This window comes from Diadema antillarum, unplaced genomic scaffold (genome assembly GCF_040938485.1).
Source record: "Diadema antillarum isolate AM-2024a unplaced genomic scaffold, OU_Dant_1.0 seq00001587_RagTag, whole genome shotgun sequence".
In the NCBI taxonomy this organism is placed as follows: Eukaryota; Metazoa; Echinodermata; class Echinoidea; order Diadematoida; family Diadematidae; genus Diadema; species Diadema antillarum.
In genome coordinates, this window is record NW_027272304.1 from 288,714 (window position 1) to 309,094 (window position 20,381).

The following is a 20,381-nucleotide window of genomic DNA, read 5'->3' on the forward strand; positions in this document are numbered from 1 at the left end:
GAATGCACTATATCTACTAGCTCAAACACTCATACAAACACTCAAATTCACACACACACACACGCGCGCACACACACACACACAAACACACACACATAAAGTCATACATGCACGATAAGTCAAGACTGCTTCTTTCTCTGTAAATGTGGTCCATGTTTTTTTACTTTTTAGTAACTACCCCTTCTCTCTTTCTCTCTCTCTCTCTCTGCAATGTGTGTGGACTGGTTTGGAACTAGGGGTCCCAAAAAAGGCTGTATATGCAAATATTTACCTCTGCCGTCTCGTGTCTTTTCAACAAAGAGTTCGGAGAGCATCCAAGGATTTCCATACTTTTTTTTAAGAGGCCTTTACATCCTCTAGTTTGTGTTAATAGGTTTGAAAAACTCATGCCTGGCGTAATATTTTATATTTACCCCCTCCCTGAACATGAAAGAACCTTTTTAATTTGTTTTATAGTATGGGGTGTCTGCAGCATGAAGACAATCATTTTTTAAATGTTCTTATAAAATTTATAAAATATTCTTATAAAATTTAGATTTTTTTTTTCTTACAAATCAACTGTTCGTTAACTGTATCATACTCATGTTCATTTCATTTTTGTTCTTGATTGTGCACACTTTGTATTGTTCTGACGCAGGCTCCCTTGCAAATCAGACTTTTGTGTCTCTGAATGGAACTTCATCTGCTTTTATAGAAGACGGAATATTAATGATGATGAGGATGATAATAATGATAATGATAATAATAATAATAATAATGATAATAATAATAATAATAATAATAATAATAAATAATAATAATAATAATAATAATAATAATAATAATAATAATAATAATAATAAATAATAATAATAATAATGATAAAGATAATGAATAAACTTTCAAAAGACGAGATCCGTAAAGGAAAAACAGACCCGAACAACAACTTTGAAACATCATAAGAGGCCCTTTATGTGAGCAACAGTAGGGCAGAGTCAACAAGTTTTTGCCTGTGCATAGCGTCGCCCTACATAGTCCCAATGTATCTTTCCCAAATTTCAGTCCCGCATCCCTCGGGATAAATCAGGTAAGGGATAGCTCAACGATAAAGCCAATCCACAACACTGACGAGTAAATCTCGGGGAAATACTCGGCCCTGTTCGCCGAGATTCCCCGGATCAACTCGATCATATTTCGGGAGAGGGACGGGCGCGCGCGATGGTTCGCGCGCCCAAAGGAACGTAATCCCCGTCGCAACGGGGATCATGGGGCGTTTACGTGACGGAACGCCTCTCTGGGATTGTATCGTGTAACCAGAGAAAGAGAGAAGGGAGGGGTGAGAATGAAAGAAAAAAGGCGGGAGATAAAGATAGACAAACAAATAGAGACAAAGGGAAGGAAAGACCCAAATAAAAAGGAATGGAGAGCAGAAGAGCTAAATGAACGAGAAGAGAAAAGAGGAGAAAGCGATGGAAAGGAAGATGAGAATAAAGAAGACATAAAGATGATATTTTGATACCGTAGACCGATTGATGTGCCGGGAGAGACAGACAGTAGGCCCGTGTGACAGTGAAGAAGGAAAGAAGAGATAATCCTTGAGAAAGAGATAGCATCAGGGTTGATAATTTAGCTCATGCTTGACTGCAAATCTGAAGTATACAGTGAAAATATAGCATATGACTCTAAGGTGACTAATTACTCCGTATTGCACAGTGCCAAACTGACTATCATCGCAATGTTCTCTTCATTTTGTCAAGTCATGGGAAACTCGCTCTGTGAACCAATGAAGATGAAAGACGGTCGAAAGTCTGAGTCACGCAATATTCATCAATGTTACGCCGACCAAAATTTGCTAACTCTAATTCACCTCTCAATGGCGACTTACAGAAAGTGATGCTATTTTTAAGTAGATGTGCTGAAAAAAAAAGATTAATGTTGTTATGAAAAGCGCAAAGAATATTTTCTTGTCTATCTTTCACTTAAAGTTATAAGTCCTGAGTCATGTAAACGTCGTATTGAATCACCACTAGAAATTGAATATCCGTATATATCATATATTGTAGATAGATAGATAATATAGAAAGATTGATAGATAGATACATGTAGATTGATAGATTGATGCAATGTACGAGTAGAGACGATAACTCGTTTTCCTTGAATACAGAGACAATCACGAAAGTTGAAGGCAAAGTATTTTGAGATGAAATACACAGCACCAAAGGCGAAATGATACACAGGTGCCGTGAAATCACAATTTGAATAAAGAGAGAAGATAAACAAATGGTTGTATCAGGTAAAAGAACGAAACAACGAAAAAGACACTGGGGAAATTGGAGTTTTTCCCACAAATGAGAGAAATAGAATTTGCCATACGTCCAAGGTATACAACTGTGAAGCACAAAGATCGAAAGGAGAATCACAACAACAGCAACAACAAACAATCAAAACATAGCGTCTAAAAGGGGGGGGGGGGATATGTCTTCTGCAATATTAGATCATGCTCTCTGCACGCTGCCGAGCACGAGGAGGCACTGGTATCTTTCTTTGTACGTCTTCGTCGTAAATGACCACATTAATTGTGTTAAGTTTTAGGGGGTGGATGTTGTTGTTGCCGCTGTTTGTTGTTGTTTTAGAGATGGAAAAACCTTGTGTAGAATTTAACGAGTGTCGCTTCCATGCTTTACTTGTCCTTAACAGTGGTGTTGAGCATAGGTATGAGCATTCGTCCGAAGGACAGCCCCCCCCCCTCCCCCACAACCGCTCCTTTCTTTCTTTCCCCTGTAGCTTTGGTTTTATAGCTTCAAAATGGATGCGCAGTAATTGCATTGATGTTCTGACGTCAAGGCGAACAGATTTTTACAACCTCACATGATTTAAGGGGGGACTGGCATCGGAGAAGCTGCGGCAACTATGTTGTGATATTACCCCCTTCGGTATCGCTTCCCGCTCACCATGTTCTAAAGTGGATCGCGGGAGTGTTGTGTACAAACTGCCATAATTTGGTTGTCTTTTGAAAAACCGCGGTACGCAGCCCACAAATGGGTTCTGTCAAAGTGGACGCTGAGCACAGTTAGAGGCAGAAGGGGCCAAGCGATACAATCGATTTTTTTTTCTTTCCCAGAATGCTCTTTTCTTTAACAAATTTGTGTTTCATTTTCATAGAGAAGAGGTGCAGAATGTTTCCAAATTCAGCTGCATTTTCCACATCATGAATATAACTCATGGTGACTGGTGTAATCATGTGATGACTGGGTATGTAAGAAAGCACTCGCTACCCATTTTTTGTTAACGAAATACTGAGATTCCTGCGGACATTTTAGGGGACCTATGATGCTCCTGCAACATAATGAGTTGGAGTTTTTAAAATGCAAAAACAAGTTTTATAGTGTCAAATACCACGTGAAACCTGCAGCATTGATCTGCCTTGTACACTCGTTAATATTGTGGGGCCTTTTTTACTTTTTCCTTGTTGTTTTTGTTTTTGTTTTGTTTGTTTTTTATTCTTTCATCTCTGTCGCCGAATTTTCCCTGTGTAACAGTTGTTACACGAAATTATGATGCGTAGCAGGACCTCTTGGAAGCAACTCTAGGATAAGAAGGAGAGAAAGAGACAGAGAAACACAGAAACAGACAGACAGACAGACAGAGAGGGGAGAGCAGAGTCTCTAACGCTGCTGTAAAAAACCCGACCATTTGTCGTCTAGATGTCACGTGGTCATGATCTTACTACCACGGACAGGTCACGGAAGGGTGATAGAAATCAGACGACAGCCGATGCCGTTCTTCACCGCGCGAATAATCATCTCAAAAAGACGATAGCAGCGGGAAGGAAGAAAGATGGAATACCGTCCGCTGACCTAATATGGAAGACACACACGTGATGTTTTATAGTCTCTCTAATGTCACTCCAATATATTTGAAGTATTTGTGTATTTGGTCCAGATGCAGCCGTGGGCTTGATTGAATGTGCTCTCTGGTATGCTCCCGGAGCGTATCTTTTTTCTTCTGTTTTTTGACCCGGAGCCTACTCAGTTTTCGAATACCGCAGCATGATTCACACGATTTTAGAAATAGCATCACCGCCTTTCATTTGAGAAAAAAAATGTAGGGAAGGGGGATAAAAGTTACACAGGTTACAAATGCCTTATCAGTGAACAAAACAACACAAGTGCCGTTTGAGAGCATAGAAGCACGTATTGTGTGTCTCGTTTATGCGAGGTATGACCTGCGTCCAGTCAAATACCACAGTCACATTCTTAATCGTATCACTACACCCCAAAAAAAAAAGGGGGTCCTTAACCTCTTAAAACGTTCTTCTCTTTTTTTCCTACATTTCTTACGGGCTCGTTAACTCTTGTGCTGGTTTTTTTTTCTCCTTCTCTCAATTACCAGAAAAACAGAAAACACACACACACACAATACACACACATAAACATACGCGAGTCACTCACACCTTGTTTTTTGTAACTTGTGGAAGGCACTTGGCATTAGCTTTGGATATCTATCAAGTTGCATATTACGTAGAAAATGCTGAGGTTGTGGTAACCGCTGTCTCGTGCGATGCAGGGCCGTAAATCTGGGCGTAGTTTGAGCAGACTTCCCGCCCGATTTATGGCACTGATCTTGGGTCTTAGTCGAGCACTCAGGACATTAATACCGGACATACTTTCCGCACGTTTCTCCCGCTGATCTTACAACAGAGTAAATTCTGACGACTCCCATATGTTAGCTCCGTTAACCTATAGCCATGGGAGCACCCTTTGATTTGAAGGCTGCCGCCGCAGTCGCCAATTAGAATAACGGGTCAGAGATGCCGAAAAAAAATGATGTCAGGGGGACAATACAGAAAGGAAGAAAAACACATCGAAAAACAGAAACCCGAGGTGAAGGAATTTCTTAAGTGGAACTTAATCATGTGACGCTAGTCGTCATCTTGTGCTAACTTTGGAATACCAAAACAACATTATATCTATTATAGCAGATTGCTCTTCTTTAAACAGAAGACTTTAGCGGTGGAGTTCCAAAACTCATGTCGAGACGAACAGTTCCACATCTACGCATGATTACAAATGTACAACAGTACTAGGCGTCCGGTACTCGTATAGAGAAGTAATGTTCAGTCTGTGTTTATAACTCCTGAAAGCTCTCGACCTTCCGTGCATATCTGAAACTTGATCGGCAGGAATAATGTCGTTTTGACACTTCCAATTATTAATCCTTTCCTACTCTTATTACGTAATGCCTACCCCAAGGTTACGCTGAAGATAAAGGGCTGTTATATCTGCTAGAAGTCATTTTATGGACGAGTTCCTACAAAAACATGTGGATGAAATAGATTTGACATTTAAAATTAAGTTCTACACCAAGAACACTTTCTTTCAACTTTGAGACTGCACCGTGGTCTCCAAGGACGGCAGCGTCTATGGCGACGATGCCTTTGACGTGATTTCAAGGCGACATAGTATCCTTGATTCCCGTCCAGTAATGGGGGGTTATGGGCGAACTTACTCATGGAGTCCTGCTTTGGGATCACCATGATATTTAAATCATTAACCTTGTCGTCTTTATAGTGACACCTCTCATTTTCATGAATTTTCTTATTCTGGAGAAAGGCTAGCTGGAAGTGGTTGAATGCATTGATACTGCACAAATTCAAAAAGAATTAGGCCCATCCCCAAAATGTCAATTTTCGAGCAAAAAAAAAAAATCCATGCGGACTTTACAAAAATGTGATGCTAATATAAGAACCACTTACAGATTTAGCAGTTAGGAGAATAAAGAGTTAAATTTTGTCCTTTGTGCTTATTCTTGGCAATCGTTCTGTATGCAAATTAAGATGTAATCCACATTCCCTCTACCCTACTACAGCATAAACAGCAAAAATGTAATTTTTTGGACTGGTGTAGTGAAGGGAATAAGGCAAATATCTTTTATTCTCCCACCTCGTCCCAAGGTGTTATCCGATGTTTTGATGAATGTGATATACTGTTTTAATGTGTGGATGGTCTAGATTCACGCAAGAAGAGAAATCAGAGAAACAGTTCTGCGCAAACATATTTTCCTGGCGACGTCTCCCACCCCCTCCCTTCTTCACTTCTGTAGTACTTTGTGACTTTTGTAGAGACAAGACTGATGGAATCCAAAGTGGCTACTTATCACGCCACCGATCGTGGATAATGGGTTATTTCTCATTTAAGGTGCCTCAGAGGTCTCTACGACGAGTATAGTTTTATGTAGACGTGTCTGTGTGTGTGTTTGTGTGCTGTATCATGCGTGACATTACATTGGACTTTTAGACGGTCTCATCCGACGCAACTCATACGAGGGCCGGATATTTGATAGCCTGTGAAAGCATTAACACTACACTTTTTGACCCCCCCCCCCCCCCCCCCCCGAGATCCATCGCCTTAAAAATTTGATAGCCAACTATTAACAAAAAATGACTCTCCCTTGTATTCCATCGCCGAGAGGATATGAATGACTTATTTCCCATTCAACAGTCATCATCTTCTCTTCTCGGCCCACTTTAACGGCATCTCGTAAAAAGAGCGAGGTTACCCCTATTCTTGCCGCCAGGCAAGTCATATTCTACGCGTCTTCCCCCCCCCCCTTACGACACACACACACACACACACACTTTTCTTTTTCTATCTTTCACCGCTGTCTGCTGCCGATGATCTTTTCAAACATCGAGGGAACGCAAAATATTGAAAACTGTATAGTATCCCCATAAAGGACATGATATTCACAAAATGTCATTGAAGCCTGTTCACCTTTCCCCATCGTTATACATGTAGACAGACCTGAGAACAAAGTATTAAACATCCCTCAAAGAAAGAAGCGGAAAACGTGTTCTTTTTTCCCCCTCTCCATTCACAAAATAGCCTTCACGTGGCTCTGTAGCATTTGATAGTCATCCCTTTTGAAGTAAAAGATGATATGTTTCAATGTATCACAGGCCGCTCTTGATACTTATCGAGTCCGGGGGGGGGGGGGGGAGCGTCGAGTCTCTTTCACAAATCGAATGCGACACACGCACAGAAAATGAAGAGAACGAGACTTATATGAAGAGACAAAGAGGGAAGAAGAAAAAAAATGAAGGCGCGAGATCCTCTTTGTTCACCTGTCCAACAGTGCATTACAAATAGGTTTCATTCTCAGACCAGATGGACAGATGCCGGACAGCCACACTGGGTAGTATGTGTATATTGCGGGAAGCGATCACTCTTTATTTATTCGAACGGACAGGAGAGCCCAGCAAATCGGCGTCTGGAGGTACATCCGTCAGGGAATCATTCAACGTGCGTTACTCATGGGGGAAATGATTGAAGATTCGGTGTGATACTGGGAGACGCGTGCCTTCTAAATTTACACATGTCTGTCTATGCGTCATGCATGAATGCGCATGTAGGCATGATATATGTAATATATATATATATATATACTGTGTGTAGGTAGACAAATATAGATATATGGATAGATAGACATATAGATATAAGTGTAATTATTTAGGTATGTATTCATCTTATCATCTATCTATATTTTGATTAGCATTTTTTATTCTATAGTCAATAAACAGTGGAACATCCAATGCCTGTACACTGTCACCTGGAATAAGCAGGAGACACATGACACAGACAAAATAGGTAACAGCATCTTAAAGAGATATGAGAAAATGATACAAGGGGGAAGAACTTGAGTTTTGGTGTATTACAATAACACGATGTTAAATTTTTATGATGTATTGGTTCTTGTTTTGTTAACTCTAGTGATATTAAGAACCCCTAAATAACATGAATAAGACCAGTTTTGTGACCTGTCCTCACTTCAGTGTCGTTTGCGTCTGTGGGGCAATTATGTCCGGGATGTTTTCTTTTGAAACTCAATCTTTAAATAGTTGCAATGCTATTTGCATTTATGTCTGTGTGTTTCAACTGGATGGAATGCATTGGGTAGTGTTGAGCTTTAATACTGTACCAAGGGCCAGAAAAGAAGAAAAGTTAGACGGGTACTCGACAGACTCTTTAAAGACTAGACGGGCAAAGGGGGAAATGAAAAGTAATGGGGCAGTCAGGCTGTTAAAGGGCCTGTGCTGTTGACACGTTCTCCTTCCCCGGTTACTGTGAGAAAGGCAACATTATTTTCTGAAGAGTGCCAGTTTTGTGGTAAAAAAAGTAGCAAACCTTGTTCTGGTTAAGTCAACTTAGAGCCTGTTTACCATTACATTAACACCGGGGCCGAAGTGTCTTGTGTGTCAATAGAAACCCCTTGCACACCCCTCCGTTTTTTGAGAGCGATGTTTAGCGCCTATACGGGGAGGAGTGACAGAGGGGAAAAAATAAACGCGTTTAGAAGCTTATGGTGTCTCAATAGAGAATCAAACACGGCCTCAAGTTGTGTTTCGAACGTCTGACATGACGATTACGACCGAGCTGGCGGGAATGCCGTTTTGCGGAACGCCATACCCTCAGTGTCATATCTACATTCTGAATAGATGCGTGCAGATCTAAACTAACCTTTGTGTACACGCCAGCGTTCCCGAAATCTACGGAGCCGAATATCATATTGGAAAACGTTAACCTCTCTGACCCACAGTACCATCTGTTGTGAGACAGAAATAAGCTAATGTTTCATCGCCCACGACTCAATCTGGAGAAATGATGAGGCGGTTTGGGTATAGGGGGGACGAGCGTATATCGTCGGCCGAGCTGCTGCCTCTGTGCAATTTCTTTTGAAGAGTGGCGGATGAATAGGGAGGAATAAAAACATGAAAGATCGCAGCTTTATGAAGGTAGAGCGCCTCCCAATTTACATTGGCAAACATGATACGGCAATGTACATTATGACACTCCCTGCAGGCCCAGCGTCTGTTCTTATCATTGGTCAATTACCTTGTCCTTGTGCCCTTTACCAGTGCAGATATCTTTTTTTTTTTCTCCGTGTCGACGAGAGCATTGCTTGCAGCACTTGGTTGTTTGTTAAGTTAAGGTCTTTTTCATGTTTCTTTCCTGCTTGTCAGCCAAGACCTTTCGTCGAGATCTTTTCGGTGTTCCGAGCAATCTCCTCAAAATCTAATGGCTGTTTGCTATCGACAATACCAGCGGGTACATTGAAGGTCACGGAACGTTTACTCCGCATGTGCCCGTGTGTGCTCCTGTGTGCGCGTGTGCGTGCGTGTGCGTGCGTGTTATATGTATGTGTATTACGTGTGATCGAAACGGATGTCCAGGCATGTTTCTTTTTTTCTTGAACTTCTAAACTTTTAATCCATCTAAAAGTTTTGCCTACCTTGATGAAACAACACGGATAATAATAATCTGAAGCCTCAAGTTCAACTTCAAAACAGATGGCGCCGCTCCCTCCAGGTGATCAAAACTATTATACATCATCTAGCTGCAGACGTCTTAAATGCTAATGGAATCACCTTGGATGTTATTTCCTTCTCCTTAATTTCTCATGGCATGGATAACGCAGGTTGTATCAGGTTCAAAACAGCATGACATATAGTCTACTTCATTAGAACCGTAGATTCACTCTTTTTGTTTCCTTCTTGAAAGTCAGCAAACTGCGTGACATCGGTCGAATTGTAATTCTGTAAAGATACGATGAAGTTCGAACTCTTTCTCTCAGCAAGTTTTAATGTTCGTGCCTGCCGGGCATTTCAGTTCACTTACGCTTCTTCGCCACATCCTTCAAGCCACAGCAGAATCACATCCCGTCTCCGGAAGAAAGAAAAGAATTGGCTGGTTTCTTCCACCCCAGCCACGTGTGTCCGCATCCAAAAAAGGCACCATCCGTGTGTAACACTCGGCTAGATATCGGTAGAATTTGACCTTTTCTGGTATACCGGTGTACTGGGCCGCAATAAAAGCGTGCTCGCGCAGGCGTAACCAGCAAGGAAGACAAAGTTCCGTGTCTCTCACACCCGCTGTTGTCAAACAACACGTGACATGTTCCTCGACGGGCTCTGATGCCGTCATCAGGACCAAACACGGATGGCGGTGCCGGGCTGAAGGTTGAACCGAAATAGCTCCGACTGTCTTCGCTCCACGTATTCTATTATGAGAAACTTTGTTTATCCTCATTCTTTCACCTTTTTTTAAAAAGACAATTTAAGATTTGCATGTGTCATTCCTATAAGTCCTACACAGGTGTACTTCTTACATAAGGCATCCGTCATTGTGTAGGGCAACATTCATGCTTGGAAGGCCTCTGTCTCTCTCTCTGTCTCTCTCTCTCTCTCTCTCTCTGTGTTTTGGTGTGTGTTTGTGCACACAATTATGTGTGAGTGCCTGTGCTCGTTTGTACTTGTACGTGTGCATGCTAATAAGATATGATTTCGCTCTAGTAGTCAGTTTCTAATTTAGAAAAACAAATGATGTTGGTATTTTTTTATACAAGCTTACCGTTATCAATTTATTCGTCAAGTAAACATGGAGTTCTTGGACTATCTGAAATTGTGTCGATTAAGACAGAAAGCTTCCTACATATTCGATTTACCCCTCGTATTAGAAACGGGAAGACTTTAGGACCAGTAGGAGCAGGAAAAGCAGACTCCCTTCTTGGCAGGAACATTCCGGACCCATACATCCATAAAAAGTTCTTTAAAAAGTATCGGCACACGGCACACGCTATATACAACATCATACTAATCCACTCGGAACTCAGACTGGGAACCGGGGAAGTGTCAGATTATATGTAGTTATCTTACCATACGCTTACACTTTGCATCCGGTAGCTGGAAATACTTTAACCGAACTCAATTCCTTGGGTAGCAATCGTGTAGGGTCTACTCCCCTTCCCCCTCTACCACCAAGTGCCTCTTCCACCTCCCCTCCCCCTTCCCCTTCCCCTCCCTCCATCCCTGCCCGTGATGTTGTCTCGCTCACCGACAGAAGTCTCGTATTTACGGGTCAGTGAACTCTGCGGGTTTTGCTTCCGGGCAACGATACCCTCTCCCCAACCCCGCCCCACCCCTTCTCTCTCTCTCCATCTCTCTCTTACGATGACAGCTGCTAGTAAAGTAATGACGTGAGATAGAATAACGATCCGAACTGGAATTCCGAGAGAGGTTTTCATGAGGTTTAGAAGTCTGGTATTGCACGTGGCGGCATTTAGTCCATGATTCCAAGTGAATGACCGTGGAACATTCTCATATTTCATCGACCATTTTTGCAGTCCTTCATTATTTTATCTGGCAGGTGTGAAGAGCAATACTACGCACTAGAAGCATGACAAAGTGACAGAAAAATCGAAGCTCCAATACAGATCGAGGCTTGGATTGTTCGCTTCCTTGTTCGTCTTTCTTTCCTCGGTGACTGCTAGTATAGTAAAGGAGGAGAAAGCCCTTGTTCAATAAGAAGATTGTTTTCACTCAAAAGTATTTTCCAATGAGTAAGTGTATTCTGCAAGTTCTTTGATTGCTTAACGGCAACCTATATTGCTAAGATTCCGTGTCAATAACAATGATAATTGCCGATGAGAATAACAACTCAGGTGAAAGACTCATCGTAGGATTCAATTCACAAATACACTGTAATTTGTGTTAATGGTATGGAGGTTATGTTGAAAACTAAGCGCATGGAAAACTCCAGTGGAATATTAAGAAAATGAACGGAAACTCTTGGAATCATCTTCTCTTGTCTTTTTTTTTTTGTCTACAATCTTAGCTGTTCGGATTAGATTGTCGTTTGGTATCGTGAAAACAAAATAAGGTTCGTTGGAAGGTTTGTTGATCCGAAAACGAAAGAAGGTTCGCAATTCCGGATGTTCGTAGTACGCACCGTCTTTTCATCTTCGGATTAAGGAACCCTCGGAATAACGAACATTATCACTCTGTATCATCATTACACTCCGCAGTGAAGTAATCTTTCATTTCTTATGTACAGACCAAAGTATTTACACGTTCAAGTCGTATTAATAGAAATGATGATTCGATGAATCAAGGATGAATGGAAGTTGGAATATTTTGGGCGGGAAGCTGACACAGAGGAATCCTCCTCCGCGACAGCTAATTGCCAATTTTTCCTTCCTCGTGTCGACCTTGCCATACCGTCGTAAATCACCCGAAGTCAGTGAGGGAGCGAAGCGTGTGAAGGCTGTTATCGGGAGATGACACCCGTGATGATGACTGGGTCGGGCAGCGATATCGAAGCCCACAGACACTCGACAATACGGCTACGATGACAAGCTTGACCGCACCTTGTCATCCGAGACACAGTTGGCTTTTTTTGATGGCCTGTTTATGAGATTGTTTACCCGACTTTATTTTCTATTAGACCGGTCTGTCGAAGCGAAAGTCATGATGCTATGAGAACGGGTAATTATTAACAGAGTACTTGATATTTTTTCACCAATATCCGATTACTCTCACAACAACAACGACATACACACAGAGCAAATGGATAATATGAAACAATGAAGGGGTTGTGGGTGTAGCACGGAGTCACTTTTATTCGTACGTTACACGACAATGATCGGGATTGATGGAGTGTTTGTAAGTGGATATCCATCCTCATTAGCTGCTCCAGATTCTAAACCATAACTAGGTGCAATCGTCAACGCTTGGCATCACAAAATCCTATTTTCACAATCTGGCCTAATATCATGGCGACATACTCAGTTGATTTCATTACAGGTTGACTTCAAGAGTCACTCTTGTACAGAGCTTTATCGTATATCCGTCGTTTATATATTTAGAGGGGAAGGGGGTCGAAGATATCTTGCCCTCGGTTTCTGAAAACAAATCTCTAAGTCTAAGTGAAGTTTTTTATTAAGTTTACAGGCTTGTTCATTTTCTTCATCATCTCATTCCACCATGTACATGTCGTAGAAGCCGTAATTGATTTTTATTCTTTAGAGAAGTGTGTCGTATCGTTATGTTTTATTAACTCACGCTAGTTCCTTCTCTCTCGCTCAGATTATTGACTCTAATTTCACGCTTTATTTTCTCCCTCTTGTCGTTGTTGAGGTGTGCTTTTTTTTTGTTTTTTTTTTTGTCGCTCAAACCCTCTTTCATTCATGCAGTGTGATTCAATCCACACGTCTTACCACCGTATGGCCTTCTTTCATTTCGTGACTTAACTTCGTCTCTTCGTCCCAATTGGTTTGGCAAATCGTGATCGAATATCCAATCCAGTCGTGCATCACTATTTACATGACACCAGATGTTGAACGTCTACAAAGATAGTTTATCAGTCAAAAATCTCCGAGCGTCAAGAGGAGAGCGGGGATCCGATCCTCTAATGGATAGGCAGGGATATATTATATATAGGGATCTACGTCCAGAATTGTGATGCTCGATCGGCCCAGAAATGACAGCGGGCAGGTTGTTTCCAACTTCTTGAATTAACGTCTGGTCTTTGTTACCAATCACCCCTCCTCTTCCTCCTCCTCCCCCCCCCCATCTTCCCACACACCATGCCTTACGTTGATTCGAAATGATCATCTTTCTCCACATAAAGTCGAAAATATCTAGTTCAGTTCCAACCGTATAAATGTCATATTTGAAATTCGAGCCGCGTTCTACATGGAACAGATAAAACATGGCGCCAAAGGCCCAGGGGGGAAGGCATCTCTTCATTACGGATGATGAATGGCGTACCAGCTTCGTGCCCACAGCTGGTCTCATGAGCTCCAGCCCTCTGGGTGATATTCGCGGGGTGAACATGCCTCGATTGGGACATGAATGAAACCCCTGTGCCTTGTAACGTGTGCCTGATTTTGGTGCAGATGGAGGAATGTCGTCAGAACGACTAGAATAAGCCCTAAAGATATAAGAGATAATAAGACAAATAACAGAAAAATGAAAGGATGACGTTCCTCCTTGCTTGTTAAGATTGGTATCATTCATCTTTATAATGTTTCTGAGGTAATAAGGATCTGATGATAGTGTGATAATCCCCTGGGTGTAGCCATAACGTCCAAATAGAAGAGAAGATATCCCTTTCAGGCGTCATGGATATATTTCATGGTATTACAATGCCATAATATGTCATATCTATGTGGAGCTAAAGAAAATCACTTTGATTGAAATTTACCATTTGACACAATTTGAAATGGACACATACTTGATGGGTCGCACCGGTATGTAAAAGGAAGTGTGGAAACTGCCAGAAAGGTGGAGTATGTTTTGTTCAATACTCAACACGTAGACACACAGACATAATATGTACACACACAGACACAGACACAGACACACACACAGACACACACACACACACACACACACACACACACACATACACGGATAGACAGTGTGTCCCCATCTACTAGCATGCCAAGTATAGCAAAAGAATTCTGTTTCGAGAAAAGGCAGACATCTTGTTTTTGTGTTTTGTGTTTTTTTTTTTGCTGCCTTTAAGATTGCATAAGGTTGTGTCACGCACTTCTGCTGTATTTATGTCTGTTGTTGTCATTTTCTATCCCTCTCACTCAGTTTATTTCTCTCTTTCCTCATCTTTTAAGCTGTGAATGTCATCATTCAGAGAAAAATCAAGAGGTTTTAGTGGAAAAGATGTTCAAGAACCCATGTAAGTGACATTACAAGTATGAAGAGCTACAGATGTTAGATTCGAACACGAGTCTTACACATCATATCGTGAGCCGTAGGCAAGTGGGATTGAAACAGAAAAAAAAAATAAAGACTTGTGCCTACTTTGAGTCTTGGTACGAACGCGTCCTCTCTGTAACAGCTGACACGAGTTTCCAATCAAGATATGCCTGATCTTTAGCTGCTTCAATGTCTCTGCGTAGCATAACGATTTGATCAATTCAGCATCAAAGAATCCCTTGGTTCAAGTATGTTTGTTAGCCCTTCTACATCTAGCGTCTCTATCATCTGTATATAGGCTTGCTCAAAGCATACCCTTATAGTACTTGATGAATTACCGTCGTATGATCCTGAAAGCGGTCACGTGGTTCAAAAGCGAAAGCGATCCCATAATCCTCTCCTAGCGTTTGGAGAATATGTCGGCTCAAAAACGCATTTGGAGATGATGCCAAATACATCACTCAGTTCGTTTTATTGGTAGCGATATACATCCATCCTTACCAAAACTGCTTACGTTTCATGATACCCGGAGTTTCACATGTTCCCACCCTTTATCCCTACTTGTGTTGTTGTTGTTGTTGTTGTTGTTGCTGTTGTTGTTGTTGCTGTTGTTGTTGTTGTTGTTGTTGTTGTTGTTGTTGTTGTTTTTCAACTCTATATCATCTCGCGGTTATCAGTTTTACTCCTTGTGTTAGCGTTGAGGAACTCTATGTAACATTACCGTCAGGAATTCTTTGTTTCTGTTTCCTTTTGTACATTAAAGCTCTTGAGTGCGGTAACGCAGTGGTCCGTGGTCCTTAAATATCATTTGTCTATTGTCTTTCTTCCTATGCAATTCGAAAATTATCAATTTTAGGAATGGTCGTTCTACGGCTTGATTTATATTGAAGAAGGTTTGCTTCTATTGTTGATGTTCGTTATTCCGATGGTTCGTTATAAATCCGAAAAGGAAATAAGGTTCGTTATTCCGAAGCTCACACAATTCCTTTTACTTAGATGTCCGTTACTCCAAACATTTGTGGCATTATTCTTTCAAAGGAAATTGGGTTTGGCTATCAACTTCTTTTTAGGTGCTGTCATTTCACACGTTCAAGCCAATAGCTTCCCATCCTACTTCCACTATAATGTAGTTTTCATGCGATCACAATTTACTGTATTTTCATTGAAACAATGTTGAATAATACGTTTGTTTGTTTTTAATGTACGGCAAGGACCCCTTTGAAAACCAACCAAACTCCGGCCGAAAGGGCAATCCTTCAAATGAGTGGAGAATGAATAAATGAAATAAAGAATAAGAACAACATTAAAAAGATGCTGTAAGCGTTTTGTGTGTGGAGGGAGGGGGCAGTCTTTTCATGTAATCTTAATTCAACTTTAACGCGCTCACGGATCGCGGAAAGGAAATTGGGGGACGAGATATACGGTAAAATGCTCACTAAACTGAACGAAACAAAATAAAACAATATATCAAACAATCAGCCGTTTACATCCCCTCACCACAAACCTTGTTTATTGTGGTGTTACCGAATTCCGTATTTCGTACAACATTCATATTTTTTTTCTTTTAAGACATTTGGAATCATGTTTCTTTCATTAAGTTTAAGTATATAACTACGCCTTTTTTTTTTTACCTGTTAAATCATAATTTTTTCGATAAAAGATTATCCATACGTCTTGGAGCAAGGCCATTTCTATCTCCTCCTTTACCATCTCGTGTATCAGGGGTTAAGTACATGCGCTTCACGCTCCTTTGGGAAGATGTAGGGTAGTTTTTTCTGTGCTTGGTGTGAAGGTATCGTTTAGCGGAACGCTACTCAAGAGGTTCTTTTGTCACGGGCCTGCTGAACTCGGGTCAATGTCACGTGACACCAGAGACGAGTGGTTCACATCGGAACACGCCATGCCTCCCACGTCCCTCCTACCCCTCCCTGTTCTCCCGGATTCGCTCTGTATTCTTACAGAAATGACGCCTATCCATGTTCTTTTTAATGCAAACGGAGAATTAGATGAATATCCCCCTGCCGAAACCGTTTCTCTCCTCATGGAAATTGATTAGTCTCTCTTTACATCCTTTCTCTTCTTGCCATACTTACAAAGTTTTCAAAGTTTGAAAACTCCATTTATGTCACTCGTAATTCTACGTAAAATACTCGTACACACGTGCACATGTAATATATATACTAACACACTTGCGTGTGTGTGTGTGTGTGTGTTGCTATGGACAGCTGATGGAGGGGAGGAAAAGATGGTGGCAACTCAACAACACGTCACACATTATCCTCATTGACATCAATCAGATCGCCACCAAACTTTCTTGGAGTAACAACAACTGAACTTGTATTCTTCCCCTCGAGCGCCACAGTCAGTCCGAAAAGTCTCCAAACTTCCTGCCCCCACGTGGGCTGAACATTTTACACTTAATTTACATAAATACATATTCATGAGAGTGTGTGTATGTCTCAATCTCTATCTCTCTCTCTCTCTCACTCTCTCTCTTCTAGATATATGGATAATGTGTGTGTGTGTGTGTGTGTGTGAGTGTGTCTGTGTGTGTCTGTGTCTGTGTGTTTAGAGAGATGAAGACAAAAAGAGGAGACTGACAGGAACAAAAAAAAAGTAAAAGTTCCAGTCGTTAACAGGTCACTTAAGTCAGTACGCATCTTCTGATGCGATGATGTCATGCAGCCTTCCGTGGTCCTTCGTCACTCCGCAGAGGGGAACAAATCAAAACTCGACTGTCGGAGGGGGGGGGGGGGAGGCAGGCACCTCAGGTTGATAAGATATCAGGCGTTTTATAGGGCTATGCAATACTGTGCGATACTGCGGTCCGATTTTCGGCAGATTTCGGTTTATTTCCAGTTTCCATATAATGCTAATTACTTCATCTATTGTAAATTACGTTTTCTCTTTATCTCTTGCTTTCTCTCTCTCTCTCTCTCTCTCTCTCTCTTTCTCTCTCTCTCTCTCTCTCTCTCTCTTTCTTCCATGATACCCCCCCCCCCTCCTCCCGAGACCAAAATACAGTCGCTATGTAGCTTGCGATCAATTAGAGGGAATTCTGGACCAGTTAAACGTTAGTCTGAAGAGAAAAAGTGAAATCTATACAAGCACAACAGTTAAAATTCTGGTGAAAGTCGGATGGAAATTAGGCAATTTACGTCAATGTAGGGCAATTTGTCAATCAGTTGTAATAGAATTAGGCAAGTTATGAAATAGGGAAGCTTCGTTAATTTTCATAAAACAGTTCTTGAACGATGAATATGGATAGGGGCCATGCAAATGAGTGCGTTGATAAAGACATCGCCTCACAATTTAAAGTATAGTTTGTGCGTAAAATCTTGAAATTACCATTTTCTTTTTTTGTGTGTTCAAAAGTAATTATGACTCAGTCTCAATCTCGTAACTTATCTGACGGATGATTATTTTGAAAACATTCATCCAGTAATAACATCATGTCTTACACTTTAACAGCAGAAGAAATCAATCTTTGTCCGTTTTACACGGTTGCTGGAACATTCTTTAAGGTGCTGACACGATCAACTCACACATTTGCAGATCATTTTCTACTGTTCTGAAACTGTTTTGGAAAAATTAGCAAATCTTTGAAATTTCATAACTTCCTTATATTCTGTCCGAATCTGATGAAACATTTACTGTTGTCTTGTAACATAATACTATTTTTTCCATATTCACTTTCAAGTGGTCCAGTATTCCCCTTTAATTTTGCCATTTTGATGAGTTTTGGGGATGCGCATTCGCAGGACGGCGTGCTGCCTGAAATGACGATGCGATACGGAAAGCTCTTGGGTGGCGCGGTGGTCGTACTTCAACTGTGAAGTTTCAAATGTTCACTCAGTCAACCATCTGTCTTCAAGTATACCCCTTATGGTGACATGGGCACCAAGGTCGTTGGCTATTTCTGGAGCCTTCCTTCCCGAGCTCCCTCTATAAATTGTTTTTGATTTCCTTGGTTCAGCAGACGTGACGAAAAAGAAAAGATCAGAAATCATAAAGGTCTTAGGTGTAACATTGTATAAGTCGGCCTACCTGAGCAGTCGATGCTATTGAGCGATATGATTGGTCGGCTATTCACGACTGCCAAATCTGAAGGATGAGTAATACTTCAATGTGTTTTCTCTAACTGTATTGATGAATGTTGCACAGCGGCGTAGACAATATACCACAGTGACATGATTGTAGAAAGCCTACCCTTGTTTTAAGATATATCTATGTATGTATGTATATATATATATATATATATATATATATATATATATATATAAATATATGTATATATATATATACATATATATATGTATATATATATCATACATATATATATGTATATATATATACATATACATATATAAATATATATATATATATATATATATATATATATATATATATATATATATGATTACATCATCTATAAGCATAGCTGCAAGTACTTACAAACAGTCACAGAATGATAACGGTATAAAACATGTGAAAAACTAATAATGATGAAAAAGAAAACAAACAAAGAAAGAAAGAATAAGCAGTCATTACACCAAAAGATGATGCAATGAAAAACGAATGCCTTAAATAATGTAATAGTGCTAATATCATACAAAGCAGGTCCTTTTCCAATGCTTTTATTTTTTCCTGTGATGTTAGTCTTTAATGTTTTAGGATAATTGCTTGAATATCTCCAGTGCGAATTACCGATTTCTAAAATTAGTAAACTCTGACGGATACAATCATGTTAGAAAAAGGCATATAAAAAAAAAAAACTGATGGCATATACCTTTCGAATTGTCTGTCCTTTGTCACAATAAAGTAGCCAGTCTCAACAAGTTGAAATAGATTGCAATTGTAGAAGACAAACTTTTTTTCGAAACCCAATTACGAACCTTATTTCGTTTCCGGATTGTAGCAAACGAATCTTAGGAATTACGAACCATTTTTTTTTTCACTTTCGGATTAACGAACCTCCGCAATAACGAACCTTCACAAAAGCGAATCTCATTTCATTTTCGGATTAACAAACTTTCGGACTAACGAACTGTAACCAAAGAAATGAGCCCACACGGTACAGACACTCTACGAGGCTTCATTTTACAAAGACACGGCTGCCTTAACCCTTCCAGTACCATCGTCGCTGTTTCCATGTAATGTCAATTGCAATATGTATAACATGGTTAAGGGTGGTGGTTCTGTCGAGTTATTGGGTCTAGAATTCCAGGATTCATTAAAGGGATCGTATAGTTTTGGTTGAAACCTAACTTCAGGTATCTAACATTTTTAATGAGATAATAAGCAACCTGTTATGAAATATGAAAGAGCATGTAATTTCAAGAAGAATTCAACGTTTATTTGATGAAAATTGTTTAGAAATGGCTGAGATATCCAAACTATAGCAATTCTAATGAAAGGTGGGACCTACCTTTTATTACGATAACTTTGTTTTACTTTGTTTTACTTTTATGTCTCAGTCATTCCAAACCTAATTTTCATCAAATAAACTTTGAATTCCTCTTAGAATGGTATGCTCTGTACTATTTCATAAGTGGTTACTTGACATCTTGTAAAAAGTTAAAAGCCCAATCCTGATCTCCCCAATAGTATACCCTCCCTTTAATATCTCGGTGAGGTCACAGTGGGTTTACTTTCTCTCTGCTTTCTTTATCTTCAGGTCGGTACTGTGTCTCTCACCTTCCGACGAGTCTTCTCATCTCATGGCCAAGATAACATCGACGACTTTCTGTGAGTACAACTCTCTATCATATTCTGTTTGTTGATAATGAATGTTTATTGATATAATATATATGATTTATTTTTACACACACACACACACACACACTTACAC

At 40.4% G+C, this 20,381-nt stretch overlaps 1 protein-coding gene across 1 annotated transcript in view; it reads left to right on the plus strand.

Moving 5' to 3' along the window:
• The window catches only part of LOC139710918 (guanylate cyclase soluble subunit alpha-2-like), a 147,378-nt gene that overhangs the window by 63,670 nt on the left and 63,327 nt on the right, over positions 1-20,381 (plus strand). Inside the window, exon 2 of the mRNA XM_071622838.1 lies at positions 20,208-20,278. Within this exon, the coding sequence (XP_071478939.1) occupies positions 20,208-20,278 (71 nt within the window). The remainder of the gene's footprint in view (positions 1-20,207; positions 20,279-20,381) is intronic.